The sequence below is a fragment of the Phascolarctos cinereus genome, unplaced genomic scaffold, assembly GCF_003287225.1.
Source record: "Phascolarctos cinereus isolate Bilbo 61053 unplaced genomic scaffold, phaCin_HiC Scaffold_5;HRSCAF=322, whole genome shotgun sequence".
Classification (NCBI taxonomy): Eukaryota; Metazoa; Chordata; class Mammalia; order Diprotodontia; family Phascolarctidae; genus Phascolarctos; species Phascolarctos cinereus.
Window position 1 is genome coordinate 198,495,910 of NW_027555958.1, and position 20,729 is coordinate 198,516,638.

Consider the following 20,729-nt stretch of genomic DNA (forward strand, 5'->3'; position numbering starts at 1 on the left):
GAAGGAGATGGCACTTGAGGTAGTTCTTTATGTCACATTGGGTTTCCAAGAGGCACATAATAAGTTCTGTTTTGGACATGTTGAGTTTGAGATGCCTACAGGAGATATAGGTGGATGTGACGTGGCACAGAAATTCTGGGAAGAGATTAGGGCTAGATATATAAATTTGGGAGTCATCTTCATAGAAATGGTAGCCCATGAAAGATGTAAAATCAAAGTGTACTGTCCTTCTAACTTTGAGTCCCATAATTTTTTGCATATTTTGTCCCATGTACTAGCCATCTTTTTTCATATAAGCATGACATTTATAGCTTCATAAAATTTTTGGATAAAAATGTTTACTAATGCATGGCCAATGATGGACAGACACTTCAATAGAAACTTCAATTTAATAGTATTCTTCCAATAATGACTAAACTGAGACCAATTAAAAGCTGAGAGACAGAGTTCTGGGTAATTAATAATCAATTGAAGTTTCTATTGAAGTGCCTGTCTATGCTTTTTTAAAAGGAGAAGAACCATTGTTCAACATAGACTGGACAGCGATAACATGATGAAAATAAGATAGTTACTTCATTTTTTCTTTTTCTCTGCTTTAGAAAGGATAGAACAAAAATGGCTGTCAATTGAAACCCAGGATAAATGAGGACATATTGAAAGTGCCCTAACTACCTTCATCAAATCCAAATTACTAGACCTATTAAAATTACATCCCAGAATATTGAAAGAACTGATAGAGGTAATTGATCTTTTTTCTTACAAAATTTTTTGTTCTGAACTAGAATGTAATTCGTTAGAAATCCTTGAAAGATGAGTACTGCAGAAGGACTCAAGAAGGGCAAATTAATCAATTTTCAAAAAAAGGGAAGAGGAAAGCATTTACAAGCAAAAGCAAGTAAAGTTGATTTAAATTTCTGACAGAATTCTGGAACATGTTAAAGAGATAGTTTGAAGACGTGGAGAAAAGGAAGTGGTGGTTAGCAAAAATAGTATAGTTTCATCAAAAACAGGTCCTACCAGATTAACTGCATTTCTTTGTTTAGCTGGGTAACCAGACAAGAGTATGATTACACCCATTTGTATACCAAGGTTTCAGTAAAGCATTTGACAAAAATCTTTGTGAAGACGAAAAGATGTAAGCTAGATGATAGCAAAGTTAAATGGATTCAGAAGTGGTTAAATGACAACCCAAAGTTTTGAGGGAAGTGATTATGTTTCTATTATATTAATAACCAATTATTAAATTAGGATTGAGATTTTTCCTTTCTATTTCCTCATTCAGGGTCCAGTCCCAGAAGGCCAGTCAGTCAGTCTCTGAAGGACATTGCTGATATATAAGATTGCCCAAATCCTCTGGATACATGCTCTGCAATCTGGGGCGGGACTCCACCCAACTAGAAGACCTTACAAACATGTGGATTATTTGTGTGGATTGTTGTCCTTAGGAAATAAGCCCATGTCACCATACCCCTCCATTAGGGTCTAGGGGAACCCAACTTAAGAAGAAAACTAACCATAATGGTCTAAGTAGAGATGGATTCCTTTGTCCAGATTGCTGATGGTGGCCAAGTCTCACAATCAAGCCATGTTCTCAGCAGGAGGAGCTGAAGACTTTTAGCCCACTTCCTCATTAACATGTCCACTCCTTCATTAACTGTTCATTAATCAGGGTTGACTTTTACTTGTCAGGGGAACCTCCTTTTCCAAAAATATTTAAGTATTCAAGATCTCTATGGTTTTGTCTTTGGTTAACAAGAGAGATACTGACCAATCTGATTATTAATTAATTAGTCCACATTAAACAGTGGTCCTACTCCCTTTAAAAAAATAATCTTCTTTTCATTTAAAAAATAAACAAACTCTTTTTGTAGTCCTTAATATTAATTACTAGTTTTAATTCCTTCTGAGTTGGGATTGATTTTTTTTCAGGAAAGGTGGTGCCATTTTTTAATACTTATATTCAGTTCCTTGTCTTTGCTTTCTTCTTCAAAACATGTATCTAAAATCTAAGCTGGTTCATGAATTCCAAGGGCAACTACTTTGATGTCTTCAGACAGTTTGTCCCTTCTCATCAGAATCACTTGTGCCATTAGAATTGCTTCTGAAAGCTTCTCAACTTTCTTTGGGCCGAAGGATCTTAACCACCCATTCTCTAAACTCTATGGAACCACTCCTCTCAAATCTATGATGTCCATTGAACATTTGTAGTTTCTTCCTTTCTTTTGGAGCACCAAGATAAAATTCTTGAATCCCTTCGAGACTTTCCCATCATTTTTAGTGTAACAATCAATACTCACTGGGTATAAATCAAATCCAGAATAGTAGCATCCTCTGTTGCTTCCTATATCCCTTCGAGAATGCATTCACTAAGACAAGTCAAGAATTTATCAGCAACTCTGATTTCTTAGTCCTGAAAATGTCTATGCATTTTAAGTTCTTTTTGTTTTGTTTTGTTTTTGGGCAATGGGGGTTAAATGACTTGGCCAGGGTCCCACAGCTAGTGTCATGTGTCTGAGGCCCAATTTGAACTCAGGTCCTCCACTGCACCACCTAGCTGCTCCATTAAGTTCTTAATTATTACTGTATCATCACTCCATGTCAAGTTTGTGATTTATAATATACTTCAATGACATCGTGTTTCTTCTTCCATTAATCTTCATTATGCATCCCCACTGCGGTTCACAAAATTTCCAACATCCCTTTTCAAGTTCATGCCATGTTGTCATGTTCCTAGAGACATATTCTTGTCCTAAGTTCCATCCCACAACATCTCTGTGATTCCCTGAAGTCAAATTATATTTGTTTATAGAACTGAGGTCATGATTTTGCAGGTTTTCTTTTTGCAGATTGTCTCCTGTTTTTTACTCTTCGTCTTTAATGATATTCTTCCAATGTTGTATCGGCTACTCTCCAGGGCAATAATTTCCAAATTTCATATATATACATATGTATATAAAATGGTATGGGTGATCCTTTGATTCGTGTGTAAATTGGATTTAAGTGAGGCAGAGTTGCACAAAGTTGTTCGTCTCACTCTCTCCTTCAGAGTCATCACAGTCCAGTGGCAGGACAGAATCAAGATGACTGGCGATGGCTCAAGTTGCACTGGATGATCTTGGTGTCTTCAATGTCTATCTAATAACCAAGCTTGAAGCACTCCATAGTGCCTGCTCCAGCTGCCTTTATGGCCGTTGGAACAAACTGTTCTCATCCACCCATTCCACCAGGTGAAGTCTTCACATGTTTAAGGCAGACATCCTCCCCAACTCACCAATGGGTTTGAGACCCCTTGGTTACCCTCGACCTGGCTTAGCCCGTCTGCCAAAATGGTTTACTGGGGTGTGGCTACTGTGCATGTTATAGCTGCTTGGAGCCACAGGTAAGAGTTAGGTGGAACAGGTTGAAACCAAGGGTGGAAAGCAGCCCTGAAAAGGCTCAGCAGCCTTCACACCTGAGTAACTAGTCTTCCCTAAACACACTCTACACCCCACATATGTATGTGTGTATATATATATATATATGTGTGTGTGTGTATGTGTGTGTATATATATATATATATATATATGTATATGTATATAAGTATGGGTATTTTTTTAAAGTGGAGTGTTGCTTTTTATATATATGCTGCCCTTTTTCACAAAACAATCTACACAAAAATTTTTCTTAGCTTGCATTTTATTCAAGTAAAATTAAATATTCATCATAATTTTATAACAAAAAACAAAATTTACACATAAAGTAATAGTAACACAAAATATAAAATAATCAATGAATTGAATTCATTGCCAAAGGTTACACCTCTCTACCAGAGGGAAGGGCTGTGCTTATGGTCCAAATGCCAATTAACTGGCCTCCTCCAGTCTCACCTGACATAAGGAAGGGCTGGTAGGGAGCATTTAAGCAGCTTTGGGAGATAAAAGTACCCAAACCCTCCCTCTGGTGTTAAGGACCAGGTCCTTTCTCCATGTAATCCACCTATTCCCTGGCATGCCACCTATTCTGGGGCACACTGCCTTCAGCTTACAACTGTATCCTCCCTTTCTGCCACCTCACCAATTGTCAAGATGATGCTAGTTTCACATATCCATTTTGACTTGAACATTGCCTCCAATTAAATAAAAGGATGTATTTATCCAAGAATTATATTTTAAAATATCCAATAATTTTAGTCACTGCTTCAAACTTTCCTGACCCCACAGACAGAAGACTTGTCTCCTACCAATGTGGTCCAACCCACAATCTGGAAAACTATACCATTATTTCCCCAAGTATACCATAAGCTCCTAAAGGGCAGGTCTCTGCCTCTTTTTCCTTCTGTTATTTCCCTCTCCTCCAATGTAGCACAGTGTTAGGTATAGAGAAGGTATTCAATAAGCACTTGCTTAACTGAAATGCTGGTTATGCTATTATCTACTTGGCAAAACCTTTCTTTGCAGATAATAACAGCATGGTAGTCATTTACTTTACTAATTTACTTGTTCAAATTATCACAAATTCTCAATTAGTGGAGCTGAAATGGATTATTTTGCATAAATAATATAATTATTTCTTAAGATCTCAATTATGGTACTTCAAGTACTTGTTTCCACAGCTTTCAGCTAGGAAGACAAAAGACTAGACCCACAAATGTATATCTGGGGGTTCATGACATTTTATGTTCCAGTAAAACCTTTTCAAACCATGAACCACTTTAACCCCCCAAAAAAACTAAATTACAGAACTTATTATATAAGCAATTTTAATTTAACTGATAAATTAATAGGCAGTCCTGAACATATCTCTTTATTAATAAATCTGTAATAACAAATGTGCTAATGCAGAAATACTTCCAAACTTACATCTTTTCTGGACTGATGACTTTTTAGTTTAAAAAAAAAAGGAATATAAACACGCAGAACTTAAATATACTACATTCAGAAGAAGAGACCAGTTTCTCAAGAGTCGGACCACTAAAAATCCACACAACGTCCTTTTCGTTCCCAATCTCCATATCGAGTAGGTTCAGGGCCTTTGGGACCACCCTTTTCCTTTGTAAGAGGATTGATATCATCTGGAAATTCTAAAGAAAAAAAGAAAATATAAATATAAGCAAAGCTCAAAAAAGTTGGAAGACATATTATAGAACTGTAGCAATTCCAAAGATGTTGTCTCTTGAGAACTATAGAGGTTTCAAAAAAAACACTGCAAGTCATTCTTATTTTAAAACTATAAATATTTATTATCTCTTCCTCCCATTACCTCCAACTGAACAACAGATGAAAATTAAACCCTAAAAAAAATATGCAAAGTCAACCAAAACAAATTTCCCACATTGGCCACATCCAAAAACATGCCTTATTCTGCATTTTAAGTCCAACGCCTCTATGGTGGCACATTTCATCTTTAATCCTCTAAACCCATGGTTTATTACTGCACTGATCAGTATTCTGTCTTTCAGAATTTTTTCTTCCTGCATAAGGCTCTTGTCATATAAACTGTTCTACTGGTTCTGCTCACTTTACTCTGCCTTAGTTAATACACATCTTATCAGTTTCCTATGAAACTGTTAATTTCACCATTTCATATGGTATAATAATATTCTATTACCTTCATATACCATACATATATCTTTAGCTCTTTCCCAACAGAATACTCTCTTACTTTCCAATTTCCTTTTTCTTAGATCTCTTTGGGTTATGAGCCTAAATAGAGGTATAACTGGGCCAAAAGCCATGCACCGTTCTATAATATTTTGGGTATAGTTCCAAATTATTTTCCAAAATAGCTGGCTCAATTCGTAGCACCACTAACAGCACACTACTATGACTGTTTTCCAGTAAGCCCCTCCAACATCTGTCACTTTCTTCTTTTGTCATCTCTGCCAATCTGATGGACATAAGGTGGAACCTCAGAGCTGTTTTAATCTGGTTTTCTTTAATCACTAGTGGTTTGGAGCTTCCTTAGAAAGCTGTTCATGTTCTCTGACAATAAATACATCTATTGAGGAATTTATTTTAATTTTTAAAAGATTCCCTTTTCAACAGATAATTTTCAGCTATAATGTACTATCTATCCTAAGATGAAGGCAAAAAGCTACACAATTATAAACAAGAAACCACTGCTTGCCTGCCCTGGTCCCCAAACTCCTCCTAGAAAACTAACTACAAAACAGTGGAATTACAGGAAGTACCAAAGAGTTCTAACACTATAATCAGTACCTTCCAAAGAATTTTGGTGGAAAGACTAAAAGAGTTTTAAGATTCATTTTCTCTCAACTTAGCATGGTAGTACAGACTACTTAGGAACAGTCTTAAAGATCCTCCTGTATGTACATAGTCTTTGGCTCATCCTGTTCTCGCCCACTGCTGTCTGTACTCATATGTCCTTCAAATGAATAACTTCACCAGTTCAATCTGCAACGAAGAGCTTGGGCCAGCTATGTGGATATTCTGTGGATTATACTTCTTTCTCTTTTTAGTATTTCATGCTTAACACTTATGATCATTTATCCCAGCACCAGATTAAGCAAGGGTGGGGGTGGGGGGTGGGGAGAATGGAGACAAGAATCTACAAACAAAAAATTTGCTTGAAATTCCTTCACAAGCCCAATTTCAACTCAATTTGATTAACATTTATTAAGCACCTACTATGTCCCAGGCACTGTGCTAAGAATTGGGGATATAAAAAGAGGTAAAAGACAATCCCTCTCCTCAAGGACAGGATATCCTCAAAGCAGTGAGGTGGCACAGTGGATAGAGCACTGGGCCTGGAGTCAGGACAGACCTCAGTTCAAATCTGGCCTTACTACCTGTGTGACCCTGGGCAAGTTACTTAATCCTGTTTGCCTCAGTTTCCTCATCTTTAAAAGGAGCTGGAGAAGGAAATGGCAAACCACTCCAGTATCTTTGCCAAGAAAACCTCCAAAAAAGGGTCACAAAGAGCTGGCAGACACAACTGAAAAACAACTAAACAACAATCCTCAAGGAGCTTACAATCTAAAAGGGGAGACAACATGCAAACAAATACATACAAAACAAGCTACATACAGGAAAAATAGAAATATTTAAAAGAGTAAAACCACTGGAATTAAGAGGGGTTAGGGAAGGCTTCCTGTAGAAGGTGAGATTTTAACTGGGACTTAAAGGAAGCCAGGGAGGTCAGCAGTTCGAACAGAGGAGGGAGAGCATTCCAGGCATGGGGGATAGCCAGAGAAAATGCCTAGAGCTTAGAGATGGAGTGTCTTGGTCATCAAACAGTCAGGAGGCCATTATCACTGGATCAAAGAGTATGTGGGGAGAAAGGTGAAAGAAGACTGGTAAGGTAGGAGGGGCTAGGTTATGAAGGCTTTGAAAGCCAGAGCATTTTGCATTTGATCCTGGAGGCAACAAGAAGTAACTAGAGTTTACTGAATACAGACTGAGGTGGGGGAGAATGGGATGGACACAGGATCATATCTAAGTGTTAAGAAAATCACTTTAGCGGCTTAATGGAGAATGAACTGAAGTAAGGAGAGACCTGAGGCACGCAGACTCACCAGTAGCTATTGTAGTAATCAAGGAGTAAGGTAATAAGAGCCTGCACTAGAGTGGTGCAACAGAAAATAAGCAGAAAGCACACCAAAAGGAAAACAATAATACCTCACCTCAACTTACTGAGATACTGAAGAAAAGTATGTATAATTTACTGTATTTTTTAGGTAAGTAGGGGTGAGGCCTTCAGCAGCATAACTCTTGTTTCTATAACATTTTCCAACATGTTTTCATATCACTTAACCCTTACTAAGTATGATGAAAACAACTTAAATCTGTGATTCACAATCTTCAAAGCCTCAGCAGCTGCATTCTAATAGTTAGCATTTATATAGTGCTTTCTTGTTTGCAAAGCACTTTTAAAGTATTATTTCATTTTATTCTCATGACAACCCTGGGATGTGGGTGACTTGCATAGACTCACACAGCTAGTGTCTGAAACCACATTTAAACTCAGGTCTTCTTAACTTCTCGCCCAGTGCTCTATGCACAGAGCTACCTCACTAATTATGCATTAGTAGAATGTAGAAGATATAGGAGTACACATGTAGAACATACAGGAGATTGTACTGAACGTTTACTAAACTGAGATCAAGTTCTGAATATCGCTTTTTAAAATAAACACTTGTTAATAATTTTTGCCTCTTTTCCCTGAAGTCTGCATACAGACAGGAAATTTTAGTTATTAGATAGAAGGTTTATAATTACAAAGGGTCATTTTAGTCCAACTCATTATTGTACAGATAATGGGACTTACCCAGGGTCATACAAGTAGTAAGCAGCAGAGCCAGAACTTAAACCCAGATATTCTAGCTGCAAATCTAACACTCTTTCCACTCTACCACAATGCCCCAACCAGCATAAAAGTACATGCATTTTGGGGGAGGGGAGGGGTTTACTGAGTACATACTATGTAAAGATGCTATATGGAGCTCTGGTTAATCAAGGTTTTATCATATTAAATTGGTCTCCCCCTTTGCCTGATCTTCATCAGGTCATATAGCTCACAACACTCTTAAATAGCTGTGGAATCAAATGAGCAAATGTTACCATTCCTTTATTTAAAAAGAAAAAAAAAAGGTTTTTCAATGCTTTGTTTTTACATAGGTAATTTTTGGAAATCTTTCCTCTTTGCTCATTACTGCCCCCAACCCCACCACCATACTGAATCTTTTTTTTAATAAAGAAAAAAATTGAGCAAAGCACCTTATGGTGAATATCTCTGACAACGTAAATAATATTCTGTTGTAGTAGTATCTACTTCTTTGCCATGTGAAGGGTTGTATGGTTCCTTATCTGTTCTCTGGTACCATTACTGTTTTTCAATTATTCTGAGTTTGGCTTTCTCTTAGTGATCTTTTCACTGACACTGCTCTTACCATTGTGTACTCTGTTCCTTTTGGTTTTGCTTTTTTCACTCTGCATCAGTTCATGCAAATCTTCCCAACTTTTTTAAATCTTCAAACCTCCAATTTTAAAAAATATACATTTATTTATTTTTAGTTTTCAACATTCACTTCCCCAAGTTTTTGAGTTCCAAATTTTCACCCCATCTCCCCCCTCCCCTCACTCCAAGAAAACATACATTCTGAATATCCCTTCCCCTACTCTGTCCTCTCCTATCTCTCTCCCCTTCTCTTATCCCCTTCCCCTTCTATTTTCCTGTAGGGCAGGATAGACTTCTGTACCCTATTTCCTGTATTTTTTATTTCCCAGTAGCATGTGAAAACATTTTTTTAAACATGTTTTTAAAACTTTAGGTTTCAAATTTTCTCTCTTCCTCCCTCCCCACCCACCCTCATTGAAAACGCAAGCAACTCAAAATAGGTTGTACATGTGCAGTTATGCAAAACACAAACATAGTAGACATGTTGTGAAAAACTAACTCTATTTCCCTTAATCCTATCCTGCCCTCCCATTTATTCTATTCTTTCCTTTGACCCTGTCCCTCCTCAGAAGTATTTACTTCTGATTACACCCTTTCCCAATCTGCCCTCCTCCATCATCCCCCTGCTCTCTTGTCCCCTTCTCCCCTCTATTTTCTGTAGGGTAAGACAGATTATACCCAATTGAATGTGTATATTCCCTCCTTAAGCCAAATCCTACGAGAATAAGATTCACTCATTCCCTCTCACCTTCCCCATTTCCCCTACTGTAAGACTTTTCTGTTTTTTTTGTGAGATAATTTACCCCATTCTACTCTCCCTTTCTTCTTCTCTGAGTATAATCCTCTCTCATCCCTTAATTTTATTCTCCAGATATGACCCTTAATCTTCAACTCACCCTGTGCCCTCTATCTATCTACATATATACATACATATAATTTTTTTCCTCCAACTACCCTAATACTGACAAAGGTCTCATGAGTTATAAATATCATCTTTCCATGCAGGAATGTAAACAGTTCAATCTTAATAAGTCTCTTATGATTTCTCTTTCCTGTTTACCTCTTCATGTTCCACTTGAGTTCTGTATTTGAAAGTTAAATTTTCTATTCAGCTCTGGTCTTTTCACCAAGAATGCTTGAAAGTGCTCTGTTTCACTGAATGACCATTTTTTCCCCTGAAGGATTATACTCAGTTTTGCGGGTAGGGATTCTTGGTTGTAATCCTATCTCCTTTGCCCTCCAGAATATTATATTCCATGCCCTGCAGTCCTTTAATGTAGAAGCTGCTAAATCTTGTGTTATCCTGATTGTGTTTCCACAGTACTTGAACTGTTTCCTTCTGGCAGCTTGTAATATTTTCTCCTTGACCTGGGAACTCTGGAATTTGGCTATAATATTCCTAGGAGTTTTCCTTTGGGGATCTCTTTCAGGAGGAGATTTGTGGATTCTTTCAATTTCTATTTTGCCCTCTGGTTCTAATATACCAGGGCAGTTTTCCTTGATAATTTCTTGAAAGATGATGTCTAGGCTGTTTTTGTGATCATGGCTTTCAGACAGTCCAATAATTTTTAAATTCTCTCTCCTGGATCTATTTTCCAGGTCAGTTGTTTTTCCAATGAGATATTTCTAATTTTTCATTCTTTTGGATTTGTTCTACTGTGTCGTGATTTCTCATAAAGTCATTATCTTCCAATTGCTCTATTCTAATTTTTAAGGAAGTAGTGTCTTCAGTAAGCTTTTGGAGTTCCTTTTCCATTTGGCCAATTTTGCTTTTTAGGGCATTCTTCTCTTCATTGGTTTTTTGGACCTCTTTTGTCATTTGGGTTAGGCTATTTTTTAAGGTGTTATTTTCTTCAGTATTTTTTTGGGTCTCCTTTAGCAAGCTGTTGACTTGTTTTTTGTGATTTTCTTGTATCGCTCTCAGTTTTTCCTCTACTTCCCTTACTTGCTTCTCAAGATCCCTTTTGAGCTCTTCCAAGGCCTGGGACTGATTCATATTTTTCTTGGAGGCTTTGGATGTAGGAGCTTTGACTTTGCTGTCTTCTTCTGGTTGTATACTTTGATCTTCTTTTTCACCAAAGTAAGATAATATAGTCTGACTCTTTTTGTGCTGCTTGCTCATGTTCTCAGCCAATTATTTGAGTTTTAAACTCTTTGTTAAGGTACGAATCTGCTTCCAATATGGAGAATGTACTGTCCCAAGCTTCGGGGGTTTGTACAGCTGTTTTCAGAGATACTTGTAGGGACCTATAAATTTTCAGTCCTTCCAAGGTGGTATGATAAGGGGCGAGGTGTTTACTCCTTTCCCGGCCTGTGACTACAAGTACTCCTTTCTGTCCTGTAACTGTGAGGAGGGGTTCCTCTGCACAGCCACTACAAGTTCCACCATGCCAGCGCTCCTCCTCACCCCAGCACCGCAGCCCAGAACTATGACTCAGATCCAAACACGGGCAAAGCAAGAGACTCCTGTCTCAGCACTGGCAAAGAGATCCCTGCAATCCCTCTCTGATCAGCCACTGGATTCCCCCTCAGTCTGTGGGCTGGAAGCTCGGGAAGCAGCTGCCCCAACCTAGGGCCACACTCTTGGGGAAAGGAGCTGAGACCCCGCCTTCCTTTCTCAGAACCAACAGAAACAGACTTTTCCCACTGACCTTCTGAGTTGTCTTTGGCATTGGTGGATTGAGGAGTCTGGAAACTACGACAGGTGCCCGAGATTCAGTCCTCTGAGGCCTGTTCCCAGGTTCGCTGTGCCCTGTGCGCCCACGCCTCGCTGCGCTCCCAGCCCGGCGTGATACACCTTTCTGATCAATTATCGAGGTTGTCTTGGGCTGGAAATTTGTTTCACTCTGTCTTTTCGTGGGTTCTGCTTCTTCAGAATTTGTTGAGAGCCATTTTTTATGAGTATTTGGAGGGGTTTGGAGAAGAGCTCAAGCAAGTCACTGCTTTCACTCAGCCACCTTGGCTCCACCCCCTCCAAACCTCCCATTTTTAATTGTCTGATGCTATTCTATTATACTTACAAACTAGTTTTTTCAGCCATTCCCTGGCTGATAGGCACTCATTTGTTTCCAGTTCTTTGATACCACAAAGATTAATGTTATTGATATTTTGGCTTCTGTCTTCCTGAGGCATATACCCAGTAGTGGGAACAATGGGCCCAAGCAATAACTTCTCTTGCCTAAGCTCAAACTGATATGTAGAAAGGTTGGACCAATTCACAGTTCTATGAAATTTAATAATATGCCTGTCTTCCCACAGTTCCTACAACATTAGCATTTCTATTTAAAATCTAATTTGTCAATTTACAGGGTATGAAAATGCTATTTTAATGTCTATTTATGATTTAGAGTATGTTTTCAAAATGTATGATCACACCCCCTGAGAAATCATTGCTGAACTCATAAATTTGTGCAAATTCCCCCATATATCTTATTTAGACTTTTATCAGTGATCGTGGAATACATTTTTTCCCACTTGACTATTTCTCTTATATCTTCATTGCTTTATACACTACTATTATTCACAATTACAGGGACATAATAACGCAGACAAATATAGCACTAACCAAGTGAACTGGCTTCCCCAAGTAACTAGTATTGCAGAAAATATATGAATGTAATGGAATACTATTGTACTATAAGAAATGATGAACAGGCTGACTTCAGAAAAACCTGGAAAGAGTTATATGGTCTGATGCTGAGTGAAGTGAGCAGATCCAAGAGGACTTTGTACACAATAACAGCCACGTTATGCAACGACTAAGATTGTTAAACTGAACGCTTCTCAGCATTACGAGGATCTAGGACGTCTCTACAGGCCTCGGGATGGAAAATGCTGTCCACATCCAAAGAAAGAACTACAGAAGTCGAATCGCTATCACTTATTTTTACCTTCTGTTGAGTTTTGTTTCATCTTTCTGATGGTTCCTCCTGTTGGTTTTAATTTGTACTTACAACTTCACTGATGTGAAAATATGTTTAATGGGTATGTAAATGTAAAGCCTATATCAGATTGTGCGCCGTCTTGGGGAGGGTGGGGGGGGAGGAAAAGGGAGAAAAAATTTCAACTCAAAAGCATATGGAAAAAATAAAAAATAAAAAATAAAACAACACAAAAGATAGCCTTTGTATTGGATGAATGATTGCACTGATGAGCTGATCCACTATGCTTGACTCACTGGGCACAAATGTATCAAACTAGCTGATCTGCTAGGTGACTTCTCTGATTTTCTGCTTCCAAACCGATCCTCTGCCCAGCTGAACTTACTGATCAGGAAAAAAATGTAATATCCATTATTTTGAATTTAGCTGACAAAGTTCTGAAATCTGTTATTTCATCTCTTATTCTTCTGAGTTTAGATGCTAGGTCCTCTTAGCAAACAATCCACCCTTGTTTACAGTTAATAACCACATGTGTATCTTCTAAGATTAGGAAAATTACATTTGTTCCATAATTACAGAGAAGTTCTGGTATCCCTATTTTCCCAGTTATTAACCTAAATGTTCTTCAAATACTCAGTTCCTCATATACAAGTCACTGAAGCACACTGTTCTCTACAGTGATCAGTATACTCTGTGCTCTCAACTTCTACTTCTAGATAATTGTTCCATTACTAATACCCTTTTCTTTTGAAATTCGAGTTCATATGTTTATATCAGCTCAAGATTCTATAGCATGTCACATTTACGTGAGGAAATTGTTTAAAACTCCTGAGTCAAACTCAGCTTCAGTAACTGCTTCACTGAATTCTGATGAGACTTCCTATGGACAAAGACTCCCCTTTATACTAAGCTAAAGCCCAGAAAGTCTAGGTCACTGAGAAAACGTGAAGCAATGTACATAAAATATGAAACCTTCAGACAAAAGTAAAAAGCTTATTACATCACTATGAAAGCTTACATATTCATTCACTTGTGTTCTATAAGGAAAGAGACTGGACCTGTGATTTAATTGATATAGGAAACTTCTGAATAAGGAAACTACTAATACAGATTGGTACCTCCTGTTTAGAGATGCCTAAGGCACTGACAGATGAAGTGATTTGCTCAGTTATACACTTGACTCAGGTTTTCATGTCTCTGAAGTCAACTTTCCATCCACTATGCTACACTACCTCTCTCTTCTTTTATATTGTCAGCAAACTGCTTCCTATATCCTTGTTTACAGAAGCACTCCTAAGCCTCCCTGCCTTAACTGAAACCTGACTTTTCTCAGATATGACCATTTTCCATGAAACCTTCTTTAATAGAATCTCCTCCTCCTTCCATTCCCCCAACACTCACAAGGTTAGTATAGTATTTGGCATACCTCTTGCCCCCTACTGCCATTTCCAGATTACTGTTCCACTACTATTACTCTCCTCTTCTGAAATCCATGTTCATCAGTTTACACTAGTTTTTCCAAATCTTGTTAGCATCCACCATCTACATTTCCCCAACTCGTATTCAATCTATGTTTGCTCTAATCTGTATCTCTTAACACTTTTAATTTCATCTAGTGTATTACAACCCACCTGGTTTTGTCTCCCTACACATGATCGGCTATTTAAAAAATATCCTTTCTAGTACTCTAATTCCTTTCTTGCTATCCAATGGGAAGTTTGTTTATACTTTTCTTACGGAATTTTTCACATACTGCATTGCATGAGAAAAAAAAATATTCTTCCCCATAGTACAGAGAGGAAGTCAAAAGATCTGGGTTCAAATCCCAGTTCTATGACTTACTAGTCTTCTGACCCTGAACAAGTCATTTTAATGTCTCTAAGCTTCAGTTTCTTCATTTGTAAAATGGGGATAGTATGCTTACTAACTCATAGGGTTGTCCTGAGGATCAAAGCTATATAAAACATTTTGAAGACCTGAAATCACTGTATCGATGTAAACGCTTCTTGAAGTTGAGTATGTCTTATCTCCCCTATTAAGAGAAAAACTCCTAGATAGCAGAAGCAGTGTTTTATTCATCTCTGCAATACCACATTGCCTCACCATTTTCTGGGAGTGAGCAAGAAATGAAGGAATCTTAGACATACTAATTAAAGACTACACATTTGTGGAAAGCAGGGTAGGGAACTTAACATCTTATTATTTTGTGTACAGATTAGGTTATCTAAGAGTTACATAATTTGCCTGTCATTTCCGATGAACTTTTGAAAATGTTTCCCACGACTTTTTTTTTTTAAGAGGGAGAGAAATGATTCAGCCTAGCTTGGTTAACATACTGCATGCTAAGGGATCCTAAAGGAACTCAATTTACATATTTATCCTATAACAAAGTAACAGGTATCTTCCAAATACTCAACTATTTTTAGAACTGCCTCTAGGTTTTCCATTTCCTAATCACAGTATTATATAATTTTAAAGCTGCATGGAATGTTCCACTTTGCTTTTGAAATGCTTGTGACTTCTCTGAACTTAACTGCCTCACGAATATGTGTTTAGCCTTTTACTGGCACAGCCACTGTTTGAACCTCATGATTTGGAACTGCTGCACCTGTAAAGTCTTATGTGTTATCATGATTTAGAGTAGAAGTCATTTTTATGTAGCTTACATGGTATGATCATCCCTAACTTTCTACCAGTTGCTAGCTCATTTTCTTATTTAATTTCTCATTTTGAGTTCTAATGAAAACAAAGGGTATGTTTTGATAGTTCCCATTAAATCGCTAAAATTGCAACATTTTTTCAATCAATTAGCTCTAATCTCCCCCATCCCTGTATTATTTATCAAACACCCTGAAGTCTCTTAGGCTTAAACACCAAAGTTACTGGTCATACAATTTATTAACAGTATAACAACAAAACAAACCTAAATAATTATTTACAATGTATCAGCTGTGAGGAAGATCACAGTCAGAGCCATCATCACTACACTTGCTGATTTCTCAGTTTTGGAAACACAGTCCCATCATTATTTCTCTCTGGATAGTAATTAAGCTTTCTTCTCAAGAATTCTCTTCATGTTTCTTTGCAAAAATAGTTAATAGCTAGCATTTATATAGTGTTTACTATGTGATAGGAACTATGCTAACACTTCTCTCTTCTTAAGAGACTCCTCAAATAATGCCAGTTAAAGTACAAATGTCCAAGATTCCACTATCTCTTAAAGATACAGTATCTAGTTTCTCTGGGAAAAGTTAATGAATCTGGTGCTGCATATGTATGTGTGTGCTTTCCCTCAATAGACTACAAACTCCTCAACACTGTTTTATACCTCTTCTCAGCTCTTAGAAATAGTGGTAATATTTTTGAAAATAATTATTTGGTAATATACGACAAATATGTGCTCATTAACTGCCTTGACTCTTGAATTTTGCTATTCCCTATCTATCATATTTTGGGGAAAAATACCCTCTAATTGAGGTAACTCCTTTACTGAGCCTTTGATAACTGGGATGTGAGTGTCTCTGGGAAATACTTTAAATGAAAGGAAAGCTGGAAATCGTCCACTGTTATCCTTCAAAATATGAGCAGTTTGGGAGTTTCCTTGTTCCTTTATGTCACATCAGGTAACCAAAAATTCTCTTTGGCAACACAGCACAGCCAAGCACAGGTGCTCTGAAAGGGCTGACCCACAAGAAAAGACACAAATTCATCTATGAGGATAACAAGGGATAGATTCCCTACAAGGTACTACTGTAGGAGAGAATTCTCCAAAATACATTGTTACTGCTTTGCAATAAATTCTCTCAGCAAATTCAGATCACCAAGTATCAGAGGACTTTCTAATTGAAGCTGACATATACAGCCCCAGACAAAATACCTCCAGAGGGGGAAGCAGCTAATAAGAACACACTTCCAGTTGTGTGTGGCTGCCCTTCCCTAATAAATACCTGTGTCCTGAAGCTCTCATCCTTTATGGTGACTGCTGGAACTATCATTTCCTAGTTAGTGTGCCTTTATAGCATGAAACGAATGAGTATCTGGTCCTACAAGTCACTGGCATCCTGGAGTCCTAGAACATTTCTATGTTGTCACTGCAAATAACTTGAGTTACTGACACAAGCGTGGTATAAGTCATAAGAGGCAGTCTTACTTGTGTATTTTTAATAATTATTCTTTCAAAGTTTACTGATGGTGACTGATCTGCTTAATATACTGAAAATTTGTGGGTCTATATTCCTAAAGTAAACAAATTAAAGACTAATACAAAATTACAAAACTGACAGAGCACCAGATGGAGATCCTTATATCATGATCAGTACTTTTTTATCTGGGATAGTATAAAGAAATTGCCTATCAGAATTCAGACCAAGAAATTTTGATTTAAAGGTCCAGAATTATTTGTGTTATCAGAATGCTGCCTTTGTGTTGAGACAGATAAACCAACACTGGAATTTGGACAACTTATCTGTTGTTCTAAGAACTCTGCCACAAAGCAGCGTAAACTTCATTTTGATGATGATGTATTTTACCACAATTTTCAACTCTCCTCCAAACCTACTAAGTTTTTTATGGTGCTACTACACTGAAGTGATTCATATTCAAGAAATATCTGGTTATTATCCCTATTATAAACACTTTCATGAAAAGGGGGACTGGTTCCTGCATAAACTGCCAAAGAAATAAAAGTCTGTTTAAAGACATCTCACTCCCTTTATAGTCTTTTCATTTTGTACTTACAAAATCCTATATTACTTTATTAAAGTTTGACAATCAATATATTGATTTGACAACTGCCTCAACTTATTCTCACCTTTGGAATAAGTCTTTCAATGGGCCAAAAAAAATTTTTTTTGGATTGTACTTCTGATTTTATTGCTATGGAGAACTCCTGGTGAGAAGGCTCTCTGTAATAATGCAGATCACTACCTGCTCTCCAACTTACACTCGTATTCTACTGCACCTGCAGCACTAAGATTAAGTAACTAGTCACATAGCTAGTATGGGATAGAGACTGCCTATCTATTGGCTTTACCATACTACCTCTCAGAAAAGGTAAATTTTTATTATGCGTGTACGTGCATATGTATTATACTCACTTTCTAGTGGCTCTTGTTCCAAATTGGAATCTTCTGGAGCATCAAACCGTCCTTGTGGTAACTTGGGCTTCTTAAGTGCTTGCTTGATTGGTTCAGACTGTCCTTGACTAGAATTAGTTTTCCTCAAAGAACTACTAAGACAGAATTCTATAAAAGTGGACAAACGTAAAGATGAAAAAAAAGGCATTTTATTTTTTTCCAAGTAAAACCAAAGAACATACAAAACAAGAAACAATTTTAAAACGCCCAAACTCTTGTAAAAAAAAATAGCAAAAAGTTTTTAAAATAAGAAAAAACCAGAAACTAAGTGGGTACCCATCAATTGAGAATTAGCTGAATCACCTGTGATACATACAAGCAACGATTATTCCAAAAAAAAAAAACACCCAAAACAAAACAAAAACCAAAAGTCAATATATAGAATTCAAAGAGAGATGACAAAACTTTTACACAGCTAAGTGGCAATGGGGATAGAGTGCTGGACTTAGAGTCAGGAACACCTTAGTTCAATTTTTACTTCAGATATTGAGCTGTGTGACCTTGGGCAAATCTCTCAACCTGTCTCAACTTTAGATTCCTCATCTATAAAAGGGGATGATAACAGCATCTACCTCACAAGGTTACTGTGAGGATCAAATAAGATCATTTATATGAAGCACTTTGTAAACCTTAAAGGGTTAGAAATGATGACTAATACAGGATCATAGATCTAGAGCTGGAAGAAGCCTCAAAGTCCATTTAGTTTATCTCTCATTTCACAGATGAGAAAACTCAGGCCCAGGTCATCACAAAGTATATTAAAAGCTTAAAAAAAGAAGTTTATGTGCTCAGGGGTGGATATTTAATAAAATTAATAATTTTTATTGATTCATCAAGGATTGACTAAACCTGGCATTTTTGTTTGTTTTTTCACTATTATTAAGTGGCAGTAACTACAATGACTTCTAGGATAGTTTAGTGCCAGCAGTTTTAGCCAATGTTGCTTTTGGACCTTCAATGCAAATGTCAACAGAGTTGTTTCTGAATAATAAGATTCAGAACAGTTATTTAATACTTTTACTACTTCAGCACCACTTGTCATCAGCAAGCAGTCATCTCCAGGCCCTACTGCATACAAAAAATAAATACAAAGTAACTGGAGGGAGCAGCATTAGCAGTTGGGGGGTTCAGGAATTCTTCATGTAGAAGGTGGTGTTTAAATTGAGTTTTAATGAAAACTAGGGGATTATAAAGAGTAAAAAGGAAAGAGACAGTACATTCTAGTCATCAGAGATAGCGCAAAGGCAAGGAAATAGGAGATGGAGGATCACATGTGAGGAATATCAAGAAGGCCAATATAGCTCAACCACAGTGTGGAAAGGGAAGTAATTGTATTAACAAGGTTGGAAAGGTGGAGTAGAACTAAACCAAAAAGGCTTTAAAAGCAAAAAGGAGTTTATAGATTTATCCTAAGGGGATCCATGGATTTTAATTGAGTAAGACTATATGGTCAGATCTGCAATGCAGGAAAATCAGATATGTGGAGGATGGATTGGAGTGGGAAGAGAACTGAGGCAGAGAGACCAAGAAGCTAATGCAATAGTCCAGGAAAAGATGGTGAAGGTCTGAACTAAAGTGGTGATCTTGTGAGTAGAGAGAAGGAAATGTGAGAAACTTTGTAGAAGTAAAGATGACAAGTCTTGGCACTGATTAAATCAGGTAAATAAGCATTACCAAACACTCCCTTTGGCAACAAGAAAATACACTGAATAGTACCATCTATCTTATAAACTCTTTGTAGAAAATAATATACAATAAAATCTATAATAAAAGATTGTCTTTAGATAACATACTTTCTTATTAGAAATTCCCTTACCAGAAAAAGCACAGCATATGGTACACAGGCCCTCTTAAGATGTCAGAAAGGAGAGGATGAGATAATATAATTAATTACCTAAAATAACGATTTTTCTTCCATGAATGGAATTCACATAACACTTGTCATTCTTTTTATTGAGTTATGATCTAAAAAGGGTACATTTAATATTTCTGCATTTGTTTGTGGTTCTTATGCTCTACTACATGGCTAATTTCTGTAAAAGTGCCACATACACCTGAGAAAAGGGTATACTCCTTTCTAGTTCCATTCAATTTTCTCCAGCTATCATATATACTCTTCTAAAGTTCTATTCATCTCCTTAATTTCTTTCTTACTCATGGCTAGATTTTTCTAGTTCTGAGAGGGGAAAGTTACGATCTCCCACTAGTATAATTTTACTGTCTATTTCGTCCCGTAACTGACTTAACTTTTCTTTTAATAATTTGGATGCTATGCTATTTGGTGCATATATATTGATATTATTTCATTGTCTATAGTGCCTTTTAGCAAAATGTAGTTTCCTTTATTGTCTCTTTTAAATTAGGTCTTTTTTTTGCTTTTAATTTGTCTGATCTTGATGGTGGCTCCCCAATATTTGAAAGGCTTCTTTCTGGTTGTTTGTAATATTTTCTCCTCAGTTTGGGAATGCTGTAATATGGCTATTACATTTCTAGGAGTTTTCATTTGGGGATCTCTTTTAGGAGGTGATAGTTGGATTCTTTCAATTTCTATTTCACTCTTTAATTCTAAGTTATCAGGACAATTTTCCTTTGTAATTTCTTGAAATATGATATCTAGGCTCTTTTCTTGACCAAGGCTTTCAGGTAGTCCAATAATTCCTAAATTATCTCTCTATTTTCCTAGTCAATTATTTTTCTAATGAGGTATTTCACATTTTCTTCTATTTTTTCATTTTTTTGACTTTGTTTCTTGATGTCTCAAGGAGTCATTAGCTTCCACTTACCCAATTCTAATTTTTGGATAATTTTGTGGCCTTCT

At 36.9% G+C, this 20,729-nt stretch overlaps 1 protein-coding gene across 1 annotated transcript in view; it reads right to left on the minus strand.

Annotated features, from left to right (window-relative positions):
- Nucleotides 1-3,657: 3,657 nt before the first annotated feature.
- The window catches only part of SDHAF4 (succinate dehydrogenase complex assembly factor 4), a 29,205-nt gene continuing 12,133 nt past the window's right edge, over nucleotides 3,658-20,729 (minus strand). Inside the window, exons 2-3 of the mRNA XM_021000202.2 lie at nucleotides 17,873-18,019; nucleotides 3,658-5,059 (exon numbers count right to left, since the gene is read on the minus strand). Coding sequence (XP_020855861.2) covers nucleotides 4,950-5,059; nucleotides 17,873-18,019 — 257 coding nt within the window. The 3' untranslated portion in view covers nucleotides 3,658-4,949. The remainder of the gene's footprint in view (nucleotides 5,060-17,872; nucleotides 18,020-20,729) is intronic.